At 64.4% G+C, this 25,493-nt stretch overlaps 1 protein-coding gene across 1 annotated transcript; it reads left to right on the top strand.

The window, feature by feature from the left end:
- The first annotated feature begins 1,528 nt into the window (after positions 1 to 1,528).
- On the top strand, positions 1,529 to 25,207 carry GPR26 (G protein-coupled receptor 26). The gene is made up of 3 exons (XM_055118981.1): positions 1,529 to 2,281; positions 8,103 to 8,216; positions 20,304 to 25,207. The coding sequence occupies exons 1-3, from the start codon at positions 1,614 to 1,616 to the stop codon at positions 20,548 to 20,550; spliced, it is 1,029 nt and encodes a 342-aa protein (XP_054974956.1). The 5' UTR covers positions 1,529 to 1,613; the 3' UTR covers positions 20,551 to 25,207.
- The last annotated feature ends 286 nt before the right edge of the window (positions 25,208 to 25,493 follow it).

Genomic DNA, 25,493 nt, shown 5'->3' with positions numbered 1-25,493 from the left:
GGGGGCGGGTCCCTCGGGGGCATGGCCCAACACCCCTTCTCTGTTCGGGGAGCCCCGACTTGCAGCCTTTGCTGATGTCTGTGGTGCAAACGCCGCAGAGTTGGTTGATGTGACCGAGACAGCAAGGGGTGGATAGCGAGTGGGTCTGAGTCAGCTCCACCCTTGGGTGCCCCTGTCACCACACAGGCAGTGCAGACCCGGGTGCTGCTGGAGCTCGTACCCCAACATCTCCAAGAGTCTTCCAAGGGTGCAGGGTGGCGTGTGACCATGAGGGGTGGGCCCGGGGCCCATTTCACAAGCACCCTGATGGCGATGGGGACTTGGGGATGGACAGGATCCTACAAGCTGACCTCTGCCGGGGGCAGGCCTGAGGGGTCCTGGGGGCCTTGGCTGAGCCCCCAAAGCTCCAGGTGGGCTTGTCGGCTCAGTACATGGACTGGGGGGCTGCTCTGGAACCGGAGAGCTGCGGGGGCTGCAGAGGGGGTCCTGCCAGTCCCCAGGGGGTCTTGGTTACGGTTAGAAGGGCCCTGGCCTCCGTGTGGGTTCCAGGGGAAGCCGAGATCCCGGGGGTCCAGAGCCCTGGGGTCTCCAACAGGCCCAGCCAGCTCTTGTGCCCCCTTTTCTGAGGAGGCTGGCATGGTCACACTCGGCTACTGTAGGCAGGCTGGAAGAGACTGCCTCGGGCTCCAGGGGAGGGAGGGGCTGCCATGGGGTGTCCCCAGGAAGGTCACAGCCCCTCCGGGACAGGCTGGGGAGACAGGGTCTGGGGTCACGCAGGATGGTGGGATGGGAGCCCCTCCCCACCCTCCTGGTAAATGGAGGCTAGCTGAGCTCAGGTCAGCGAGGAGGATTACCACCTTGGGGAAGCTGAGCCTGGGGGGGGGGGTCCCCACCTCCACATCACAGTCTGGCCAGCCTGGCACTGGGACTGGGGCAACTGGCACTGAGGCGGGAAGGTGTCCGGCCTCCTGCCCTCCCTTCCTCCCTCCCTTCCTCAGACTTCCTTAACCCAGCCTGGTTTAAAGGATGCATAGGGGAGGATGGGGGGCGGGGTGGGGGTGGGGAGCCGCAAGGAGCCAATCACCCTGCATCAGAGCGAGAGAGAGGGAGAGAGAGAGAGAGAGAGAAAGAGAGAGAGAGGGAGAGAGGGAGCGCACAGGGTTTTCCGTGAGAGAGGAGGAGCCGGAGAACAGAGGAGGAGAAAATTGGGGGTGGGAGAGACAGAGACAGAAGGAGAGCACAGTGGGGGGAGCGCGGGCCGAGCGGAGCGGAGCGCGGGGAGAAGTGCGCAGCGCAGAGAGCGAGCGAGCTGCGGCGGGCGGCGGCGGAGAGGGGCCGGTCGGGCGGGCAGAGCGCAGGGGTGCGGTGCGCGCGGGGCGGGCGGGCGCGCAGGGGGAGGATGGGGTGAGCGCGGGCAGGAGCGCGGCGGCGGGCGCGGGCGGGCAGGGCCGGGGAGCGCGAGCGGCGGCGGCGGCGGCGGCGCTGGCCGGCAGCCCCGGGAGCGGAGCCGGGACCCCGCGCGGGGCGGCGGGCGGGCGGCGGCTCCGGGGGCCCGGGGGGCGCGCGCCGGGGGCCCATGGCCGGGCCCTGAGCGCCGCGCGCGGGCGCGCACCATGAACTCGTGGGACGCGGGCCTGGCGGCGCTGCTGGCGTGCACCATGGGCGTCTCGCTGCTGGCCAACGCGCTGGTGCTGCTCTGCCTGCTGCACAGCGCCGACATCCGCCGCCAGGCGCCCGCGCTCTTCACCCTGAACCTCACGTGCGGCAACCTGCTGAGCACGGTGCTCAACATGCCGCTGACGCTGGCCGGCGTGGTGGCGCAGCGGCAGCCGGCGGGCGACCGCCTGTGCCGCCTGGCCGCCTTCCTCGACACCTTCCTGGCCACCAACTCCATGCTCAGCATGGCCGCGCTCAGCCTGGACCGCTGGGTGGCCGTGGTCTTCCCGCTCAGCTACCGCGCCAAGATGCGCCTCCGCGACGCGGCGCTCATGGTGGCCTACACGTGGCTGCACGCGCTGGCCTTCCCCGCCGCCGCGCTCGCCCTGTCCTGGCTGGGCTTCCACCAGCTCTACGCCTCCTGCACGCTGTGCAGCCGCCGCGCCGACGAGCGCCTGCGCTTCGCCGTCTTCACGGGCGCCTTCCACGCGCTCAGCTTCCTGCTGTCCCTCGTGGTGCTCTGCTGCACGTACCTCAAGGTGCTCCAGGTGGCCCGCTTCCACTGCAAGCGCATCGACGTGATCACCATGCAGACGCTCGTGCTGCTGGTGGACATCCACCCCAGGTGAGCCGCGGCGTCGGAGGGCGGGGCGGGGGATGGGTGGGACCGGGTTCGAGGACGAGGTCGCGCCAATGTCAGGCTGGCAGGACAGGACGGCGGCGGGTGCGTGGGGGGTGCCCCCGGCAGAGGCCGCAGACACAGCCCCCCAGAGCTGCTGCTTCCGCCTCTGTGTGTGGGGGGGCCCTGTTTAAGGGGGGTCCAGCCCCGCTCCCCGGCCCCCCCCCCGGGGTCCCTCTCTGTCTGCCCGCCGGAAGCTGCTGCCCTTCTGGCTCTCCCCTTGCGCTGCAGCCAGCGGCTCTGCCTCTTGATCCGGAGACTCCCCTGGTTACGGTGTCCTCCTTGAGGGGTTGCGGGGGGGGGGGCTCTTCATGTCCCACCTGCCGAGCTCTGGCCCCCTGTGTGGAGCCCTGAGACCCCCACTGAGGAAGTTGTCGCCCCGTGGGGTGGCTGGGACAGAGGCTGCCCACCCCCTTCTGTCTCTGCCGCTGCTGTTTCTCAGGTCATGGCTGGAGGGAGGGAGGGGGGTTAATCCCAGGTGTAAACCGCCCCCGCCCACTTGAAGTAATAGCCCAGCGCCTTCGTGGCTGGGGGTGGGGGTGGGGGCATCCGGGCGTCCAGTGCCTCTCAGGAGGCTGGGGAGAAAGGGGGGTCTTAGTCGGGGCGTCCTGAGTCTCAGGAGCCAGGAACGGGCACACGGGGCTATCTCCCAGCCTGGCTGCTGCAGCCCCCCTGGTCCAGGGGAAAGGTCCGTCTTGGTCTGTGGCCCCTCGGCTCCCCTCGGGGCGACCTAGATCCCCCCAGCCTCCGTTTGCAGAGTCACAGGACCCTGCTCCAGCCCACCACCAGGGTGGGACTCTCCGGGGCCAGGACCTCGCCGTGGCTCACCTGCCCCGCTGCTGGCTGGTGGCCGAGACTGGTGGACACGAGGACAGAGCCTGTCCTGCTGGACGCAGCCTCCACGCAGCCTGCCACCCCCCACCCCCACAGACTTCTCTCCCCCCACACATCAGAAGGCAGAGGAGCCGGGCGAGTGCCGCTAAGCCCCAGGGTCTCCCTGATCTGCAGCACAGGTCTGGGGCACGGGAGGGGACAGTCCCGAGTCCACGGAAGCCTCCCGGCTTCTGGCCTGAGCAGCGGGAGACAGGCGGGACCCGGCTCCCTGGGGGTTGGGCCCGACAGCTGCCACGCCAACAGCTCACGGGCTCGATTCAGAGGAGCCTGTTGGGGGCTAGTGGCCAAGCGCCAGGGGCTGCCGGCTCTCCCCGAAGCATTGTTCACGCATCGGGCGGCTCGCTGGACCCCTGCACTCAGCCCCAGGCCGAGAAGCCGGGACCCCCCCCTCCAGATGAAACCTGGGGTGCTGAGACGTGTCCTCAGGTCATCCCCCTCCCGGGGGAACCCGGTTTCCGGGCTGGTGGAGCAGCTTAGAATGCTCAGCTGTCACTCTGCACCGGGGTCTCCGGCCCCCTGGTTTGTCGGGCTCAGGGTCACCAACCCCCACTCCAGGACAGGGAGGGGCTGCGTCTGTCCCCAGGGCCACCGGAGCTGGGGTTCTCCCAGGACCCGCCTCTGGGGCACGGGCTGTGTCCTGCCTGGATTCCCGTGTCCCTGGGCTTGGGGCTTGCCCAGCCCTGTCTGTGCCCAGCGTCTGTTCCTGCAGGGGCCCAGGGCTGGGAAGCACCCATGTGTGTATGGGGGGGTCGGAGCCCTGTTCCGAACCCGCCATACCCCCAGGTGTGGCATGAACCCTTCAGCCCCGCGTGTCCTGGCCCTGCCGTCCAGCCCACCCTACTGGTAAAGCTGCAGGGGAAGCCTCAGGCAGCTGTCGACAGTGGCCTGGGAGGGACTGGTCAGGACATGGACCGCAGCACCCCCATACCCAGGGACTGCCCTCCCCCGCCCCCCTAAGGAATCAGGGCACCCTGGGCAGGGAGACGGAACCCTTCTCTCCTGTAGCGGGGTTTGGGGGAGCCGCTGTGGGCTCTCCACTCTGCCGGAAACACAGGAGGCAGAAACTGAGGAGTGCCCCCCCGCACCCCTCCCTCAAGGGAGGCTGCTTCCTGGCATCTGAGCCTCAGTTTCCCCCTGTGTGGGCTGAGGGGCTGGAAGAAAGGACCTCACTCTCACGTGACCCAAGGTCTAGCCTTCGTGCCTCGGAGCCGCAAGTGTCCACCTTGTTCCCCACGAGCCCAGCCCCGAGGATGGCTCTGTGCCCACGGGCACACAGACAGACCGGCACGGGGCTGCCTCCACCCCCCTCCCCACCGGCAGCTCCTGTCGGGACGAGCAGAGGCCGCAGCACCCCGCCTCTGTCTCTCCCCCATACCCTCGTGACAGGCACAGACCAGAGAAGCTGGGAGTGGGAGAAAGCCCCAGGGTTTGGGGTTCAGGGCGGAAGATGCCGTTGTACACCCCAAGGCTGCGTGACTGCTCAGTCCTCCGAGTCAGCCCCGCACCTCCCGGGGCCCCGGTCACCTTGGCAGGATGCTTCGAGGTGGGCACTCCCAGTGCCCTGGTCTACAGGTGGGCGGGGGGGGGGGGCGCAGAGGGCAGGCAGCCGCCTGTGGCTGCAGGACCACCAAGCCGGGAAGCCCCGGAGGGCAGAGTGTCACTCCTTCACCACTGGCCGGCAGGTCCAGGCCAGCGGGACCTCGCTGACCGCCTCCATGGACCTGCTTTGGTGTGGGGCCCACGCCCGGCTGTGCCCAGGACTTACTCCTGACTCTGTACTAGGGGGCACTCCTGGTGGGGCTCAGGGGGCTTTTGCATTGCCAGGGGTGGAAGCCAGGGGGGCCACGTGCACGGCAGGAGCTGGTGCAGCAGCTCCCGTGGCCCAGGGGTCCGGCCCCCGGTGTTTGCTGGGACTGGGTCTCAGCCCCGGAAGCGAACGGGCATGTGCTCAGAGCCTCTGTTCCACTGCTCCAGCCCCGCCAGCTGTGGGACAAGTGAGGCCAGTGCCCACAGGTCACCCCGTGAAGGGGGGTGGCCCCATGCGTCCCCTCCATCCCCTCCCATGCCGGGTCCAGGCTAGGCCCACTGAGGCAGGAAATGTTTCTGTGTCGCCCCGCTGAATGTGCACAGTTTGACTTCTCTGCATCCTCAGAGTCTCCCATCTCTGGAGATGGGTCCTGGGTGAGGCGGGGGTTCGGGGTGAGGCTGGAACTTGCCCTTTGTCCAAGCAGAGGCCGAGGGACTGAGCGGTTGCTGAGTGCCCTCTCTGTCCCTGCTGGATCTCTGAGTGCAGAGCCAGGGTGCTGTGGGCGGGGCCTTCCCGGTGGGGGGCGCCGCGGGACCCAGCAAGGGTGCCCAGCACCTCAGCAGGGACCCAGCCTGGCCTCGAGGAGGGGTGCGGCAGCCCCGGGGCCGGTGAGGCAGCCCTCCGTCACACTCGGCAGCCCCATCGCAGCCGCAGTGAGTTGCCTTGGACGGCGCGGCCCAGAGTAGGGGAGCTCGGGCCGTTGCCTAGAGACCACACGGCTCCGACGGGCACCCCAGGCACAAGGCCCAGGCTGGTGCCCCCGCCCTGGTAATTCTCTGACTTTAGCACTGGACGTTGTCGGGGTCACAGGCGGGGGAGGGGGTGAGCCCAGGGCCACCCAGCTTCTTGGCTGGGCCTCGATGAGTGCTCGGCTGCAGAGTGCTCGGCTGCAGCTGGGGCTCTCTCTGGGGTGCTCTTAGCAGGCACCCGCCCCTCCTCTCACGGCCCAGTGCTCCCTGGGGTCCGGGACCCCGGTCACGTGACCCAGGTCTCCACAAGCCTCACATCCAAGGAGTGGAATTTGGGGAGGGGCCTAAGTCACCCTCGGGACCCGTCCTGCAGGGGCAGACCCAGTTCCCGAGCTGTGCCCCCCTCCCGGGTGGGGGTGGAGGAGCTCCCGGGCTGCCCGACTCGAGCTTCAAACCAAGACAGTGCCTGGTGCACAAGGACAAGCTGGTCGCCTCACTGCCCTGGCCCAGGGCCGCAGGAAGGAAGCCCCGCTGCGTGGGGGTCAGAGGTTGCCGCATCCCACCCCCCCGCAGCCCAGCTCAGGTGCACAGGTGGGGGGGGGGGACACTGAGCTTCCCCGCAGGGAGTGTGGCCACGTGGCACTCCCCCAGCGGCGCAGAGCCTGGGTCCCTCTCCTGCGGGCACCCGTGCCCCCAGCTGTCCACCGAAGGCTGGGGGTCCTCGACTGCTGGACTTTCCCTTCTCAAAGGGGGACGTGCCCCGCTTCCCTGAGGCTGAATCCTGTACTCAGCCACTGGATGCCGCAGTGTCCTGGGCAGTGTCCAGTGGCCACCCCCGTCCCTAACTGCCCCCGGGGAGCCCGGCCTCACCCCAGCTTCAGGCCTCTCGGGAGAGCAGGAGACCCGAGGTCTGAGCAGGCAGGTGCCGAGAGGAGCTTCCGCCGGTTTCTCTAGCCACTGACCAGGGACAGGGACGGACGGGGAGACTCGAGATGTCCCACTCGTGTGATTAATGACCAGACCGTGTTGGCCGCGGGTCGTGTGTGTGAGCTGGTCTGAACCCATGTGTCGAGCCCAACTCCGAACTCCCGGGAGGTCCGGGAAGAAACGCCGCTGGGATTCCAGCCCGTCCCGGCTGAGGGGAGCTGCCCCTGGCCCACGCGAAGTTCCCAGGGACCCTGACGTAGCTCCGTGGGAGACGGAGATGTCACCCGTGCCCTCTCGTGGTCCCATTCGTGCCCAGCCAGCTCCGCCCTTTGCTTCCTGGGCTGCTCTGCACGCAGTGCTCTGTCAGGAAAGGAAGTTTCCCTCACACGAGGACAGGGGGGACGCTGACCCGTGAGGGACATGCTGACCCGACTCGGCCCTCAGAGCTGTGTCCCCCCAGAACCTGGCCCGTCACTAGCCTCCCAGCGCACAGGGTCGGGGTCTGTGGTGTCGGAACATGGTAGCTGGGGGCACAGCAGGGCGGGCGGGGCACTGGCCTTGCATGCAGCCGACCCGGTTCTACTCCCGGCGCCACAGACGGTCCCCTGGGCCCCACCAGCAGTGAGCCCTGAGCGTGGCCAGGTGTGGCCCCAAAACTAGGCCAAAGCTTGTGGTGCCCCGTCCCTGGCAAGGCTGGGGGCTGGGAGGGGCGGGGGGAGGCGTGGAGGGTCTTCTGGACACGAGGCGCCAGCTGCCCCGTGAGTCACAAGAAGCACGAATGTGGATTAAAATCCCGCTTCCACCCACCCGTGGAGCCGGTTCTGTGATTCACAGAGCTCCTGGGCCTTATAAAATAGGGCGGGTGGGTCCCAGGCTTCGGGGAAAATGCTGGTTTGGGGCCACACTCAGCGGAGCTCAGGGCTTCCTCCTGGCTCTGTGCTCAGGGATCTCCCCCGACGGGGCTGGGGGGGCCCAAGGCCTGCGGGGGAAACAAGGCTGTGTGCGTGGCAGATGCCTTACCCGCTGCGCAACTTCTCTAGCCCTGGTTGGTGGCTTTGATTTTCAGAGGAATGAATGAAGTCAGACCCAGCCTCGCCTCAGAGCTACTCCCAGCTCTGTGCTCGTAGCAGAGGGAGCGTGAGAGCTGCCGGGGGTCAGACTCAGGGTCTCCTGCGTGCTCATAGCCCCTCTGCTCACTCCCTGGGGGCCAGTGTCAGGCGCGCGCATGTGTGTGTGTGTGTGTGTGTGTGTCTACACCCGCAGTGTCTACACCCGCTCTCCGCCTTAAAGGGCAGCGTCGTCGGCACAGCCTTGGGAGTCTGACCCTCGCTCCAGGCAGTGCCTCTGTGGGGTCCATCACGACCCACGTGTTCCAGGAGGGGGCCTGGAGGTTCAGTGCCGTCCCCCAGGGGCCCGGGGTGCCCCGCTGACCGCCTCCCTCCCCCCCCAGTGTGCGGGAGCGCTGCCTGGAGGAGCAGCGTCGCCGGAGGCAGCGCGCCACCAAGAAGATCAGCACCTTCATCGGCACCTTCCTGCTGTGCTTCGCGCCCTACGTCATCACCAGGTGAGCCCGCCGGGCGGCGCGCAGGGCTGGGGCGGGAGGGCCGGCGGCCCAGGGCGTCCCTGCCATCCCCTCCAGCACCCGCTGCATCAGTCCGGGACCCTTGGCCCCTGTTGTCCCCACCCAGCCCTGTGGGAGATGCGGCAGCCACCTCAGGGCTCGTGCCCGGAGGGACACCCCTGCCCGGGGCCCGGCTGGGGGGAGGGACACCCCTGCCCGGGGCCTGGCTGGAGGGGGGGACACCCCTGTCCGGGGTCTGGCTGCGGGGAGGGACACCCCTGCCCTTGGCCTGGCTGCGGGGAGGGACACCCCTGCCCGGGACCTGGGTGGAGGGGTGGGGGGGCACCGGGGCCTCCAAAGCTCGTCCCTGACGGCTGTGTAATTGTGTGGTTTAGGAAGGGGCTGAGGAGAAAGGGGGACTCTGGGAGCCAGGGAGGTGTTCAAAGGGCTGGAGCAGAGGAGCCCCGGGTTCAGGCCCAGCATGCTCCAAAATGTGGGGTTTTGGTGTTCTGTTTGGGGGTGCATGCGTGTTGAGTCGTGTGAGTGAAGGCAAGAGCCAGAGAGTGAGAGCAAGAGAACAAGGCGGGGGGGGAGAGGGGGAGCGAATATACTTGGATGGGGTACATACGTGGGGTGCATGTGAGAGAGTTCGTGTACATATATGGCATATGGTGCGTGTACATGTACATGTCTATGTGTGAGTGGGTCTGTGGGGCTGCATGTGTGGTATGTATTTGGACGTGTCTGGTGTGTGTGTATGTGCGTATATGTAATGTGTGTGGTGTATAGGAGCAAGTGTGTATATTTGGGTGTGTGCATGGTATATATGTGGGTGTATAGTGTGTATGTCTATGTGTGTTTTTAAGTGTGGAGTGCGTATGTACATGCATTTATATGGTGTGTGTGGGTGTGGGGTATGTATGTCTGGGGAGTGCCTGTGTGGTTGTATATATCTGTGTGTGTGTATGTCTGTGTGGTGGTTTGTGTGTGGTCCACTTGTGTGTTTATGTAGATATGTACCTATGTGAGTATGTGTATGCATTGTATGTGTATATACGTGTGGTATATACATGTATGGACATCCGTTGTATGCACATAGAGGTATGTAAATATGTGTGGTGTGTATGTGTGTGGTACATATGTGTCTGAGTGAGTATGTGGTGTATGTATGCATGTGTGTAGGTATGTAGGGTGTTTTTGTGTGTGGTATATACATGTGCGTGTCTATGTGAGAGTGCTTGCATGGTATGTGTATGTACGTGGTGTGTAGGTGTGTGGTATATACATGTGTGTCTATGTGAGAGTGCTTGCATGGTATGTGTATGTCCATGGTGTGTAGGTGTGGGGTCCGTGTGAGTGAGTCCATGGCCAACTGAGTGAGAGTGAGCGTCCGTGGGATGGACGGCCCTGACTGTCCCTGAGCGCCGTGTCTGTGTGGCTCCCGGGCTCCGTGGCGCCTGGCCACAGCACGGCCACAGCACGGCCCACGCTCTGACTCTCAGCCCGGCCCCTTCAGCCCCTTCAGCCCCGAGTGCCCCGAGTGCCCTTCCCTGGGGCCGCTGCCTCGGGGAGCTGGGCGTTGTGGGGGTGCAGGCGCGAGGGCTGCCCTCGAGTGCCCAGGGGCTCTGGCCTGGGCAGAGCAGGGCCGCCCTCCTTCCTTCTAGGATTGTCCGCTAGCTAGCTCGGCCCTCGGGCCATCGCGGGCATTCTTTGTGGGGGTCTGTCCTGTGGCTGCCCTCAGCCCCTCCTCTGCCCCCAGCCCCCAGCTGTGCCGCTCCAGCCAGCCAACCTGCTCACGGGGGTGTCGCTGCCCCTCGGCTCTGGCTCGGGGGCGGGGCCCTGCAGGACGTCGCCCCCTCCCGGCCAGGGTGAGACGTGCCGAGGAGGAGCCCCGGGTGGGGGCTGCTCGGACAGTGGGGCCCGTGGGTGCCGAGAAGAACTTGAGCCCCCCGAGGAGAATAGTAATGCGCTCCGACCAGGAACTATTGGATTTTTCTCCGGCTTAATCTCATTTCCCAGCAACACGGTCCCTCTCTCCCCTTCCTGATAGCTCCTCCCGCGCTAATGGGGCCCAGGAAATAACGTTTCCGTCAGATTGCTGCGAGACTCACCTCGCATCGTGTCCACTCCAAATGGATTTGGTGCGTTTGGGGTTTTCAGAAACATTCAGAGAACACTTGCTCCTCTTACACGGGGGAGAGAGGCAGCGCACGCTGGAGAAAAACTGCATCCAGGAAACCTCTTAAATAAGCATCCGGGTTCTGGTAGGCCCCGGGCCCAGCACCCCCTCCAGGCACCCCGCCGGGCCGGCAGCCCTGTCCTGTCGGGGAAAGAGCCATTGGAACTGGATCTCAGGACAGAGCAAACACGTGCTCCTCTCCTGTTGCCTACATGTCTTTAAAGATTTCTTTAGGAATTCTGGGCCACATATGGTGGTGCTCAGGGCTCAGTGCTCAGGGATCACTCCTGGAGAGCCTTGGGGAATCCTCTGATTGAACCCGGGCTGGCTACATGCAAGGCAAGCACCTTCCCGCTGGTCTCAGGCTCAGGCCCCGTGGCACCTGTTCTCCGCGTCTTCTCCGTGTACCCGGCAGGCTGAGAGGAGACGGGGCCTGCCCTGCGGGCCTCCCAGTGGACCTCTCACTCCAGACTCAGTGGCCCTGGGGTGACCCGTGCCCTGGAGGAGATACAGGTCATGTGATGGACAGGGAAGGAGCGAGGACTCGGAGGCAGGAGGAACCCATGCAGAGCCCAGGCCTTGGGGCGGGACTGGCCTTCTAGACATGGACAGTCCACCAGAAGGACCCCAGGATCCGAGTGTAGAGCCCTGAGCCCCCAGACATGGGTTTTATTGGGGCTCTTGAACCTGGCCTGGCTGGATCGAGCAGCCATCAGTGCAAGATACAATAGCAGGACATTATACGGGACTAAAGTGATTACGTCTATGATTCCGTATCACTGTCACTGTCATCCCGTTGCTCATCGATTTGCTCGAGGGGGCACCAGTAACATCTCCACTGTGAGACTTAGTTACTGTTTCTAGCATATGGAATAGCCACGGGCGAAGTACTCTCGGTAGCTTGCTGGGCTTTCCGAGAGGGGCGGAGGAATCAAGCCCAGATCGGCCGTGTGCAAGGCAAGCGTCGTGGTACCATGCAAGATTCCCGTTCTTGCGACCCAGGTTCGATTCCCGGGTGGCACGCATGTCTACGATTAACAATTTTATTTTCGTTTCCTAGTGAGATAGAGTCGAAGGGCATCTCACCTGTTTGTTTTTTTTGCGGCCGGGAAATTTGTTGCATTTATTTTGGGGTTTGTGGTTTTTTGTTTTCAAGGCCATCCCCCCCGAGGGCTCAGGGCCTACTCCTGCCTCTGCATTCAGGGATCGCCCCTAATGGGGCTTGGGGAACCCTACGTGGTGCTGGGAATCGAACCCAGGTTGGCAAAGCGCCCTCCTCGCTGTGCCGTCTCCTTGCCCGTGGCTGGGAAACGTGTCCCTAGCCCGAGGTCACTCTCCTTCCATTGGAGGGTGCCCGTCTGTCCCCAGGACAGCTGGGGATGAGTGTCCGTGCCTGGCCCCGTGCTCCCTCCTTCCCTCGGCCTGCGGCTGCTCATGCCCCCTTCACTGGGAACCCCGGGGCCAGTGCTCCCGCCCTGCTCAGAGTACACGCCCCGCCCCCGCCCAGTCTGAGCCCTGTTTAAGGACGTCATCAGGAAGGTCAAGTCCAGGTGAAGTGGGGATACCTGGTGGGGCCCGGGGACAGGAGAGGGCAGGCAGGTAGTTGGTGCAGTCTGATCAGTCCCCCCTATTGTCCTGGGGTCACCCTGTGAGAGGAGCAGAGATTCTGGGGTGTTCAGGGAGATGGAGGACCCCCGTACACACCTCAAGGACCCTGGCTCCCCTCAGTGCGGGCCGTGGCCAGGATCTCGGGCAGCTACACTTTGAGGTCACTGCTGCCCGCGGCGTGAGAACCCCCAGGCTCGGGCGCGGGGCCTGCTGGGGCTGCTCCCTGCACTGCCTTGGTTCTCGGGGCGCATGGGTGGGAATTCACCAAAACCCCGGACACACCACTCACTCTGGGGTCTCGCAGGCTGCACTGGGGGACTCTGGTGCTCCCGGGGCTGGCTCTGCTGTCCCCAGCATCATCTGAGGGGAGATGCGGCCACCTCACTGCAGAGGGCAGGCAGCTCTGAGAGGCAGGAAGTGGCCCCCACTGGAGAAGCCAGGGCTGCAGGCGGGGAGGGCCTGGGGCACGAAGGGCCCCTCGGAGCATCTCATGCGGGAGTGCTGAGCAGGCTGTCCCCGGCAAGCTCGCTGGCACCGTGCCCAGAGCACTCCCGAGGGTCCCTGAGGGCAGGGCCTGGAGACCTGGGAACCCTCCCCAGGACACACGAGGGGGCTCTGCAGCCTTCCCCCGTGCCGTGCGGCCGGGGTGAGCTTCCCTTCACACGGCAAGCCCCACGCCGCATTCCCGGGCTTCACCCAAGACCAGGTAAGCTGGAGTCTCAACGCGGGGCCTGGTGTCCATAGCTCTCAAATCTGCCAGCGGATTCTGATGACCAGCAAGGCTGAGCCACAGCGCGCATGCGCACACACACACACACACACACACACACACACACACACACACACACAAAATGCAGCCGAGGACGGGGTTGGAGGGACAGATGAGTCATTTCCCTGAGCAGTGCATCGCGTGGGCGGTGAAGCTGCCGCCAGCCTCGGTGAGCTCTCGACCAGGTCTTCGAGCTTTTGAAAAGAGCTGATGAGTCTTGCAGGCCCCTCCCCCACCCCCGTTTCTGCGCCAGCACACAAAGCTCCCTTCCCGAGCCTGCTCCCGGGATGCTCTTCCCCTTCAGAACAAATCACCGGGAGTTGCCAGGACAGTGCTGTGATGGCCAGGGTCTCCAGAGAAACAGCAGCAATGGTGGATGGACGAACGGATGGACGGATGGATGGATTGGATGGATGGATGGGTGGGTGGACAGATGGGTGGACGGATGGGTGGATGGATGGATGGATGGATGGATGGATGGATGGACAGATGGATGGATGGATGGATAAATGCATGCATACATGGGTAGATGGATACATGGATGAATGAATGGGTGGGTGGATGGATGGATGGATGGATGGATGGATGGATGGATGGATGGATGGATGGATGGATGGATGGACGGATGGATAAATGCATGCATACATGGGTAGATGGATACATGGATGAATGAATGGGTGGATGGATGGATGGATGGATGGGTAGATGGATGGATACATGGATGAATGGATGGATGAATACGTACATACATGGATGGGTAGATGGCTACATATATGGATGAATGGATGGATGGATGGGTACGTAGATGGATGGATGGATGGATGGATAAAGGGGTACATACATGGATGGATGGGTTGGTGGATGAATGGGTACATACATGAATGGATACATACATGGGTGGATGGATGGGTACATGATGGACAGAGATTGGGGAGAGAAACTGACTCATGCCGGATCATAGAGACAGAAGTAACCCAATCTTCCCCCTACAAGTTGAACCCAGGACAGCCTCTGGCATCAGTCTAGTCAAGTGCAGAAGGAGAGGTGAGCTGACCCTGCCCGAGAGAGGAAAAGGGTAAATCCCCCTCCTCTGCCACTGGTTCTGTGAGGCCATCAATGCGTAGGAGCGCGCCTCTCCCCAAAACCAGAAAGGGGCGTCTGCTGTCGCAGGCCCACGGGTTCAAACACAAACTTCATCTGGAAACTCTGGGACACTCCAGGTTGTTCTGCCCCCCACCCCCCGGGTCAGCGAGCGGGCAGGAAGTTAACCACCAGACTCGCACTGGCGGGTGCGCAGACCTGGAGGACAGGGCCGGGCCCGAGGAGGCCGTGGCTGGCTTTGGACTCTCCCGGGAGAGGGTCCGGCAGTGTAGACCTGCGTCCTACCCCAGCGCGTGCGTGTTGGTGAGCTCAGGAGGCCCCGTGTGGGGCATATGTGAGCTTCTGCGAGCTGAGAGTCCGGCTCTTAGATGACTTTATTTTTTTAATTTTACTTTTACAATGTAGGGGCCCTGCTAGTTATTCAGCCATTGATTAAGCTGACTGAACTGGGCATGAACTCCACTCTTAGATGACTTTAGAGTTTGTTCTGAGACCCCACAGGGCCCCCGAGAGCTGAGTGGGCCAACAGCGTGAGCACTGACAAACGGGGAAACTGAGGCTTAGGGAGCTGCACCAGCTTGCCTGGCTGGCAGGGGTCAGGGTGGCCGTTAGGCGGCCTCTGGGCCTCTCCCACGACCCTGTCTCCTTTGAAACAGCGGGAAAGCCCCCGAGGCAGCCCACCCGAGACCGGGCCGGGGACAGGGCTGGAGAGGAAACGCATTTGCTGTGGCTCCTGGCAGGGAACGGGCCTAGTGCTCCCACTCCCTCCCGGGCTCTGCACAGCCCTCTGAGCCCCGCCGACACCCTCCTCTGCAGGAGGAGAAACTGAGGCAGAGCCAGGTTCTGAGCCCAGCCCAGTGCTCCTCTTCGGGCAGGGCCCCTCCTGCATTTCCCCCTGGGGGTGTGGGGCGGACCCCAGCCCGAGCAGAAGCCTGTGGCACCCTGGGGTGACCGAGGAGCACCCTGGGGTTCACTGACACCCCTCGCTGAGGCGCCAGCACAGACACCCATACAGGCAGCGTCTGCCCCCGCCCTCCCCTCCCCCAGCGGTCTGCTGGGGACACGGCCCTGGGGGAGGGGCGCCCGGGAAAGGGGCTCTGGTGGGGAAGATCCGGCTGGAGGGGCGGGGGTGCCTCTGTGCCCCCATCTGCGCCCTCCCCCAGAGGCTTCCCCGGAGCACCAAGCACTTGGCTGGGCTGAGAACATTCGAGTCTCCGTGTGGGTTTCCAAGTGTCCTTTCCTGGGCCACGTGGCCCCCTAGGAGCGCCCGGTGGCACCCACACACCCGTCCTGCACCCCGGGGTGGGGGGACACACACTCAGTGTGGCCCCTACCACAGCTGGGGCCGCCCCAGGCCTGATTGGTGGCACCGAAGGTGCCAGCAAGGCCTTGGCACTGGTCCAGCCTTGAGGTTCAAAACCACAAGATCCGTCCTGCGCCCAGGGCTGTGGTATGGACCCAATGGAGTGGCCACACGTGGGAGGGGAGAGGCGGGAGGCACCGAGCCCCTTCCCCACACTCCACGCTCATGGGCACATACACACACAGCGCTGGGCTGGGAGCACTTGGTCCAGAGCCGGAGACGGGGCTCTCGGCTGACTGGGTTAGGTGGGGCCCCGTGTGTTAGCTTCCAGGGGTGCCAGCCAGAGCTTGCCCTGGGCCTGTGTGTGTGTGTGTGTGTATGGGGTGCACAGCCAGTGGCACTCAGGGGCCATTCGTGGTGGTGTGGGGTGGGGGCGCCCTGCAGGGCTGGGAGAGAAGGCGCCTCCCCCACGCACGCAAAGTGGGTGCTGCCCTCTGCCTGCTCCCTGGCCCGGCCACCAGCACTCTGGCTCGGGGGTCTATCCCTTCCATCCACAGTCACACTGACCCCTCTGTCCTGTCCAGGTCACCCCTGACAGCCCAGACCCACCCCGGGCCTCTCTCCTCCATGCTGGAGAGGATTTGATAATTCGCAACAGACTCCCGCTCCGAAGCCCTAATTAAATAGTTTCGGAATTAAAACTTGCATGTCTAGCTGCCTTTGTGCGGCTATTAGCTCTCGCGGGTGCTTACAGATAATTACGGTTGTCCCCTACTCTCCGGGCGGGGCGTTGAGGTGCAGAGGATCCGAGAGCATCATTAAGGGGGGAGGGAGATGGCAGAGGCTTGCCAAGCACGTGACCCGCAGGGTGATTAATGGTCTCTCGCAGGACCCCTTTCCATGCCGCCGTTCTGGGGAGTGTGAAAGTGTCAGTCTTTACTTCCAGGTCTTCAAACAAAGATAGTTCTCCCTAGGTCTTTGGGAAGACTCTGTGTGTGTGTGTGTGTGTGTGTGTGTGTGTGTGTGTGTGTGTGTGTGTGTAAGAGATAGAGGGGGGAGTTGGGGGGGAGAGAGAGGGAGAGAGAGAAGAAAGGAGAGGGAGAGAGAGAGAGGGTGAGAGAGAAAGAGAGGGTGAGTGAGAGGGAGAGAAAGAGGAGACAGGAGGGAGAGAAGGGGAGAGAGGAGAGAAAAAAGAAAGAGAAGGCGAGAAGAAGAGAAAGAGAGAAGAGAGGAGGGAGAGAGGAGGGAGAGAGGGAGAGACAGGGGAGTGGGGAGAAGGCGGGTTAGGGCGTGATGGAGTGCCGAGGTGGAGGGCAGGCGTGTGCCAGTCTCTGGCCCTGAATGGCAGAGCCTGGTGGGTTTCCTGCTCTGGGCTCCCATGGAGGCCGGGGGAGGGGCCGGCAGGGGAGCGGCAGTCTCTGTGCCAGGGCCCCGGGTTCGAGCCTGCTTCTTCCACATGCAGAGCACGAGGCCTCGGCCTGCCCGAGAATGAGCGGCCGCTGGAGAGTTTGCAGAACGTCGTAGGGTCCGGCCTCAGGGCCCTGGGGTGCAGACCCTCCCCACCCCCAGCTGAGCGTCCTCAGGGACTCCTGTGACCCGACCACGGGGGCGGGAGGTGCTTCCAGGCCGCCTGCTCAGACGGCCCCCCGCCAAGAGCGAGGTGAGGGGGTCCATGGAGAAGTCCTGGGGGCGGGGTCCCGGGAAGGGGCTCACGCACCCCCCCCCGGTCTCTCACCTGTCAGAAAGATGCGCCTGTGAGCTGGCATCAGGCTGGAGCCCCCAGCCCGCCATGTGTCTGTCTCCGGCTTCCCACGCACTCCCGAGTCTCGGAACCACCGGCAGCAGAAACCCCCGAAGGGCTGCGGCTCCCCTGCCCCTGCCCCTGCCCCCCGCCCCGCTCCCTGTGTCTGTGTGTGTACATGCAACTGTGTGTGAGCATGTGTGAGCATGAGCATGTGTGCATGTGTGTGTGTGTGTGTGTGTGTATGATGGAGCATGTGAGTATGTGGCTGTGTGTCTTTGTGTCTCTTCGTGTGCAAATGTAACTGCATATATGTGTGCATGTGATCAACTGTGTGTACACGTGAGTTTGTGTATGTATGTATGTGTTCATGTGTGTGTGTGAGCAAGTGTCTCTGTGTGACTGTGTGTTTGTGTGGTGTGTGTATGTGAGTGACTATGTATGTATATGTGAGATTGTGTATGTGTCCATGAGTGTGTGAGTGTCTCTGTGTGTATGTGTGATTGTGTGTATGTGTAGTGTGTGCATGTGAGTGACTGTGCATATATGTGAATGTGTGTGTGTATCCATATGTGTATGTGTGTGAGAGCAAATGTCTCTGTGTATATGTGTAACTGTATATTAGTGTGTGTCGGAGTATATGGGGGTGAGGATGAGTACATATGGATGTGTCTGTGTGTCCATGTGTACGTGAGAGTGTGTGGGAGTGTGTTTTTGTGTGTATGAGTGTGTGAGTGTGTGCTTTTCCCCTTAGGAGAACCCTAAGGAGGGTTGCAGGAGGGACCTCATACCCCATCCTGAGCTCATCTGAATTTATATCTGCAGTGACCCACTTTCCCAGTTAGTTCACATCGGAGCTGCCGGGAGTTAGAACTTCAGCAGATGTCTTGGGGGTGGTGGGGGCAGACACAGTGTAACCCCCCCCCCGGGCTCTGGCAGGCGTGAGCTGAACCCCACCTCATTAGCATGAGCCCCACCACCCCTAACCCTGGGTTCTGGGATCCGACTGGGGGCAGGAGAAGGGAGTCCAAGCCCCACCCAGCCCCGTCCAGCAGTGGAGACGGACGCGGAGGGTGGAGCCTCAGGGCGGCCTCGGTGCCGCCAAGGGGCACAGCCCTGGGATTCGGGGCACCATGGCAGGAGGACCCCTGGCCTGAGAGGAACAGGGACCGTGGGCTGGAACGCGCCGTGCCCTCACTGTGGAGACGGAACAGGGGGCGCTTGGGGGAGGCAGGAGGGGGTTGGCCCCCACATCTGGGCGTGGGCTGCAGCTTGGCCCATCCCCTGGGCACCCGGGCAGCGACTCCGCCATGACTGACCCAGGCACCTCTGCCTCAGAGCTGACAAGGGCCGACACGCTGTCAGCTATGGACAGGGGTGCGTGGCGCATACACATTCCCAGCTGGCACAGGGAACCCCCAGGGGCGGGAGTTCCCAGGGACCCCCAGAGCCGAGCCCCCATGAAGGTGCTGCCTGGGACTCAGGCTCCCGGGGCCTCTCTCCTAGTCTGTGAAATGGGGCTAGTGCTGCCCGTTCTGTGGGACAAGGTCAAGGTTTTTCAGGATGGTTCCTCTCGGGCGTTTGGCCCAAGGGAGACGCTGGACTGGAAGTGGCCCCTGAGCCAGGCATGGCCCAGACTCTACACCGAGTCCCCAGGGGCTCTACCTCTTCATTATCCAAGTGGCGAAGCTGAAAAAAAAAAAAAAAACGTATTCTTGGAATTCTGCAGAAGCTGCAGATGGTCATTTTGCTCTTGCTGGATGGTTCGCTGAGGCCTGGCTCCCGGGATGAGCCCCCCGAGCCCCTGGAGGAACGCAGGGATGGAGGCATTTGGGGAGAGCCTGTGGCCGGCACGCCCCGGCAGCTTGCCTCACAGCCTCTCCCGGTGCTAATTAGGTGTCGGCTCCACACCCAGGGCTCCTGTCTCCACACATCCAACACTCCCGCACACACACTTCCCTAGCGACCCCGCCCCGTCTCAACTCCCAAGGGCGAGGGCAGGAATGTGACCACATACTTCCGGAAAGGCAAGGACCCGGGCCGCCCAAGAGAGGAGCCCGGGGGAGCCAGGGCACCCCTAAGGGCCGCTGGGAGGCCAAGAGGCCGCTGCAGCCCAGGGCCCCGTCCCCCGGGCCCTCCCCGCCTGGACACAGCTCAGCCTCTCGGCCAGGAAGCACCGGAAGTGTTCAGGCGCTGGCCGAGGTGCTGAATCCCAGCCCGGGGGCGCCTACCGGCCCAGAGCACCGCGGCCCCTCCTGCAGAGAGACCCCAGGTTCCAGCCACGGGCAGCATGAGTACCCCTCCCTGCCAGCTCCCTGTGTGACACTGGGCACCCCTGCCCCCCATGGGTCTCCTTTACTCGTCGGACAGGAGGTGGGAGGCTTCTTTCTGAGCTGCAATTTCTCTCCCCGGTGCAGTTCCTCTTCTCTCTCTGGGACCGGGGGTCACATCCAGAGATGTCCCAGAGCCAGGCGCACTTGAGAGGAGAGAGAGCGAGAGCTGATTTGGGGAGGGGTTCCACGCGAGAAGAGCCCGTGGCGGCCTGATGCTCGGCATTAACTCCTTAGAGGCACCGGGAGAGTTTGAGCAATGCCCCCACGCCCCCCTGACACAGGCGCTACACCTTCCCTGGCATCTGCCGCCAAACAAAGGTGACTTTAGGGCACCCCGGCGGCTGATCTGGTCCCAGGGGCTTCCAGCGCTGGTCCAGCCCCAGAGGTGGTCCCCTAGTCAGTAAATTCTTCCAGGTGCGAGACCTCTTCTGAGCTTCACAGGATGTTTGCAGATTGGGGGCTGGAGAGACACGCAGCAGGAAATCTGCTGCATGCAGCTAATCTTGGGTCAGTCCCCAGCACCCCCAGATGGTCCCCAGAGAACCACCAGGAGTGGTCCCTGAGCGCAGAGCCAGGAGGAAGCCTTAATAAGCACAGCTGGGTGTGAGACCAAAGCAAAGAGACTGAAGATATACATATATATGTGTGTATATATATATATACACACACACACACACACACACACACACACACATATATATATATATATTGCTTTTTGGGTCATACCCAGTGGTTGCTCAGGGTCTACTGGCTCTGCACTCAGGAATCACACCTGGCAGTGCCCAGGGGACCATATGGGATGCCAGGGATCAAATCCAGGTCAGCCACGTGCAAGGCAAACCCCCTCCCCACTGTGCTATGGCTCCAGCCCAGCTGGAGGCTTGCAGGTGGGGCGTCAGCCTCCCTCCCGGCCCCTCACCCAGAAGGCAGGGCCAGGACTGGACCCATCTGGGCACAGAGATCAGTGCCTGGGGTGCTGGTTGTCATGGTGACAAGAGGGACCCAGGGTCAGGGGGCAGCGCCCCGGTAACTTGGTGCCCACCCATGTGTCCGCAGGCTGGTGGAGCTCTCCTCGGCAGCGCCCATCGGCGCCCACTGGGGGGTCCTGTCCAAGTGCTTGGCCTACAGCAAAGCCGCCTCAGACCCCTTCGTCTACTCCCTGCTGCGCCACCAGTACCGCAAGAGCTGCCGGGAAATCCTGGACCGGCTCCTGGACCGGCTCCTGCACCGGCGCGCCCTCCGCTCCTCGGGCTTCAGGGCCGCGGACACCCACAGCCACAACATCCTGCCGGCCCCCGAGTGAGTGCCACACACCGCCCCTCAGCCCCCTTCTTGCTTCCCCCGGACCGGACCGTGCCTCAGGGCTCCCCAAGGCCACTCGAGCCCCTGGACTGGCCAGACGCCCAGAGACAGTCCGCAGGGCCGTGGTGGGGGCTGGGGGCCCGGGGCGAGCGTGGCTCCGACACTGGCCTCACTGGACACGAGGCTGTGTGCAGCCAGTGGCTCCCTGGGACACCATCCCTCTGCAGGGGACGCCACCCGGCCTCGGGGCTCCCCACGGGCCCAACCCCTCGTCCCCACCGGTGGTGTGGTCACTAACACAGACTTTGTCCAGCTGGTCCAGAGCCCCGTGTGCCCCGCTGGCCCTGGGGTCCCGTGTCCAGAACCCCGGGGCACGGCCGAGTGGCTTCCCACCTGTTGTCTTAGAAACGGTTCTGTTGGACTCAGTTCCCATCTCTGTCCCCCCCTCCCCAGACCCCAAGGCTAGCGTCCTTGTGTGCAGACAATCTTCGCATGAAAACAGTGACATGAGCAGGTGACCCACGTCTGTGCTCCGGAGTGTGACCCCCCAAGTCACCTTCGTCCCGTTCCCACACCACAGATGCCGGCGTCCAGGGGGAAGGCAGGAGGGAGGAGTGGGCGGGGACAGGCACGGCAGGAAGTGACCCCCGGGCATTAGGCATCTTGTCCAGCACATCCGGGAGGCAGGTGGATGGACAGGGTGGCCTGCGGGGTTCTCAGCTGGACGTGGAGCCCGGGGCTCCGTTCTCTCCGGGGCTCCGTCTCCGGGTGGGTGGCTGTGAGCCGGTGCACGGAGCGTGGAGACCTCCGAAGGCAGCGAGTCTCCGAGTGCCATGCTGGGGTCCCATGGGAACCCCGACTCTCACGCCCCCCCTCCCCCCCTCATAGTCCCGTCTCGAGGGACCAAACCCAAGGTGAGTGCCGCGGCCTGTCCCCGCCCCCCATGCACCCGCCCCCAGACTCAGAGGCGCCTCCTGTACTTGCACCCGTCGCTCCGCAGCCCCCCGCCCGGTGGGAACCCCGAGGAACCGCTGGGTTTTCTCTGCCGAGGTGCCCGGCGTGGAGAGGACGCGCTCTGTGTCAGGAGGCGTTCTCTCCCCACCCCTCGCTTCTCACTTCACAGCACAGCCCAGCCTCCTCCGGCCCGGTCCAGGGTTTCCATGGAAACTGGAGCAGAGAGATGCAGCGGGCCTGGACACCTCCCCGGGTGGGCCTCCCTGTTCCGAGGAGCAAAGGGCACGTCCTCTCCCAGCTCCGAGATGGCCGAGCGGAGACCGGCCTTTCCGGCAGTGCCGGCTGATTGCTGAGCGTACCCGGGTCTGCCGTGGGCACCGCCACCCGTCTCAGTGACGCCCAGCACTCCTCTCTGCGGCCCCGCCCAGGGGCTCACGGCCCTGCTTGTCCACCCACGCCCCCCACCCCCGAGCCCCGGCGAGCTCCGGGCCCAGGAAAAATGCACAAGGTCAAACCCGGCACGGCGGCGCCCTTTTCTCTGGAAGTTTGTCAGGGCTGGTCAGCGGGTCTGGCTGACCCCTCAGGTCCAGTTCCAGGAGCAGAAGCTCCAGGCTGTCCGCTGGGTCTGGTGGGAGCTGGTGGGGGACGGCTCCTGGCAGAAGGAGACGCTTCCTACGGGAACTTCCAGAAGCAGCCAGATGTTTCCCCCATACTGGAGCGAAAGAAACGTGTCCGGCACGTGCCAGGCTTCCTGAGGCAGGCGGGCCCGGTGGCCACCAGGTCTCTAGGGGGGCAGAGACCCCAGTGGGCTTCGCTGCCACGGCAACAGGGATGTCCGCTCGTCGGGCGCAGGCAGAGGGAGAGGGAAACCCACCCCGGTCAGCTTGGCAGCGGCTCCCCAAGCCCCGCTGAATCATCTACCTCAGGGGTCCTGAGCTCTGGCACCTGGTTCTCAGGCCGGCCCGTCGGGAATGGCCACACGAGCACCCTGCGGTGCTGAAGGGCCCACGTTGGGGTGTCGATGGGCCTGGGCTGGCGAGGCCGGGGGGGTGGGGGGGCAGGCCCAGCTGTGCTGCTGCTGGACAGAGCACGGGGTGCAGCTGGAGAAGGAGCCCGAGAGGAAGCGTCCCCGTCCCCGACCCCACGCACGCCCTCGCTCGCTCTCCCGCCCTCCCAGTCTGTGGGCACTGCTAGGCCTCGGGACCCCCGTCCTCCCGCGGGGGGTCTCGCTGCTGAAGAAGGAAGGCCGGTCCCGTGAGGGGGTCTGTCCACTGGAACCAGGGGCCAGGCCCTGGGGCTGCCCGAGCAGTGGTCGGCGGCCCCCAGAGATCTTTGTGGGGTGTCGTGGGGAGGAGGGACGCCGGGAGGGGGCCCTGGGACCCCTGTGACTCCCCCGGGGTTTGGTTCTGTGGCTGTGCCCCCGAGCAATAAACCTCCCTCGTCCTGCGGCGAACGTGGTTCCTTCTCAGCTGCTGTTCCTCCCCTCCCCCGTGTCCCGACAGCCGGGGAGACACGGGCGCAGGGAGCAGACCCCCTCGCAGGAGCACGGGGATGGTGGGGGGGGCGGGAGACACGGGCGCAGGGAGCAGACCCCCTCGCAGGAGCACGGGGATGGTGGGGGGGCGGGAGACATGGGCGCAGGGAGCAGACCCCCTTGCAGGAGCACGGGGATGGTGGGCGGGGTGGGGGCAGGGGCCGGTAGAGGCCCTGCAGGTTGACGGCTTATTTTCATTGCGTTTTGGCAGGAGGGGGGCCCAGGGGTCAAACTCGGGGCTCACACACGCTGGGCCGTGTTGGCCGTGGGGCAAGGGGTCTGGCGGGGCTTCTGACGAGGATGTCGAGTCAGGCGCCTGCGTTCCGGCCATGAGCCCCGTGAGGGAAAGAGGGGCCAGGCATACTTGGGGGTGTCCGCCGCCTCCCCGGGGGGTCACGGGCAGCTTCCCTTCCCCCTTCCCGAGCCGCCTCCTCAAGGGCGGCCAAGGTGCGGGGCTCTGTCTCTGCAGGCCCCGTCTCCCCCCCCGCCCCCCCCCCCGGGAGCTGGGCCACCCTGGGTGACGCGGCCCCTTCACACAGTGCGGTCTCTTGGTCTCGCTGCCTCACTTCCTCTCCGAATGGCTGGAGGCGGGTCCTGCCGCCCTGCACCGCACTCCAGGGCTGAGTCCCGTTGTTCTCAGAGGGACGGGGAGAGCGCGCGTGTGTGTGTGTGTGTGTGTGTGTGTGTCGGGGGAGGGGTGCAGGGGGTGCTGGTTTCCAGAGCTACAGGACAGCCTCTGCGAGCCAGCCTCCTCCTGTGGGCTGAGGGTTCGGGCTACGAGCAGGCGTGGCATCCGGGCTGCGCTGGGGACGGGGAGAGGCCTGGGGGCCCTGGCCCGGGTCCCACTGCCCGCCCTGCCCGGCTGCCTGGCTGCGACCACGGCCTGTGGCCCTTTGGCCACTGACTAGCAGCCTCAGGCGCGGGGGCAGCGCCGGGCCGGGCACCCCAAGAGCCTCTTTTCCGCAGGTGACCCCCACCTCCAGCTGGCTCCTGCCCTCCCCACTCTGGGCAGCTGGGGCGGCCCACGGTACCTGCCGTTGTGGCTGAGCCCCCGGTCCTGAGCCCGGGGAGCTGGCAGCAGCTGCGGTGCCCCCCCACCTCGATGGCACCCGCCCTGGGCTCCACCCTCGCTGTTGCCGGGTGAGGTTTAGCAGCCGCCTCTGCGCCCGCCCCACCTCTCCGTCCCACAGGCCACGAGGAGGTTCTTGGCCTTGGAGCCTCCCTGCGGGGTCGGCCCCCTAAGGCAGGGTGGAGCTGGAGGACCCTGGGGAGCCAGGTGGGGGAGGGGCTCCAGGGTTGCCGTTGGGGGGGGGCACATTTATAAGCCCCCCACCTTCCCCGCGGAGCCTCCCTTTGCACTTAAGCCACGGCGTCCCTTGGCCCCAGAAGGCACCCCCAGCCCCTCCCTTGGCGCTGCTGGTGCCGGGGGGGGGGGGGGTCGGGGGCGGAGGGGGCAGGAGCCTGATGCCTGGAAGCTCGTGCGCCCCTCCCCCGCCCCCCTCACTGCCTGGCCTCGGCTCCCCAGGGCGCCTGCGTGAACTGGAGGGGTGGCATGACCCCGGCCGCCAGGACACGGGCCAGGCCTGCATCCTCCCGGGCAGCTGCGGACTCTGGCCCTGTGAGGGGCTGGGGGGGGGTCCCACTCGAGCGTGCCCATGAGATGGGCTGTGGGGAAGGAGAGTCCGGAAGGACTTCACGGAGGTGGTGACATGGGTCCAGAGTTTGCCGTAGGGACGAGCCTATGACAAGACAGACGGGACCAGGCCCAGGTAGAGACGGGCACGTGTCAGGGACCATCACGGGGAACACGGGGAAAACCTCTGTGCCGTGACAGAGCAGGCGTGTGTCTGTGGCCAGGGGGAGGTAGAGTCTAAGAGCTGGAGACCCAGAATTGGGCCTCTGAGCAGGAGACACCAGCCAGGGGGCTGCGTTTATTTATCTGTCGAAAACAAAGGAGAAGGCAGGAAAGAAAGGGAAGAGAACAAGGGAAGGGGGGAGGAAGGGAGGGAGGGAAGAAGGGAAGGAGGAAGGGAAGGAAGGGGCTGTAACCACAGTGCAGCAGATAAGGTGCTTGCCGGCACTCGGCCTACCCAGATCTGACCCCCAGCACCCTAGGGCCCCGAGCCTGACAGGAGTGACCCTCAGCACAACTGGGTGTGGCCCCAACCCCCCCCAAAAAACAAATGGAGGCAAGGAGGAGGGGAGGGGGAGGGAAAATAGGAGGGGAGGAAGGAAGGGAGGAAGGAAGGGAGGAAGGAAGGAAGGAAGGAAGGAAGGAAGGAAGGAAGGAAGGAAGGAAGGAAGGAAGGAAGGAAGGAAGGAAGGAAGGAAGGGAGGAAGGAAGGGAGGAAGGAAGGAAGGAAGGAAGGGAGGAAGGAAGGAAGGAAGGAAGGAAGGAAGGAAGGGAGGGAGGGAGGGAGGGAGGGAGGGAGAGAGGAAGGAAGGAAGGGAGGGAG

The sequence above is a fragment of the Sorex araneus genome, chromosome 11, assembly GCF_027595985.1.
Source record: "Sorex araneus isolate mSorAra2 chromosome 11, mSorAra2.pri, whole genome shotgun sequence".
Classification (NCBI taxonomy): Eukaryota; Metazoa; Chordata; class Mammalia; order Eulipotyphla; family Soricidae; genus Sorex; species Sorex araneus.
This window is presented reverse-complemented; position numbering and strand designations above follow the sequence as displayed.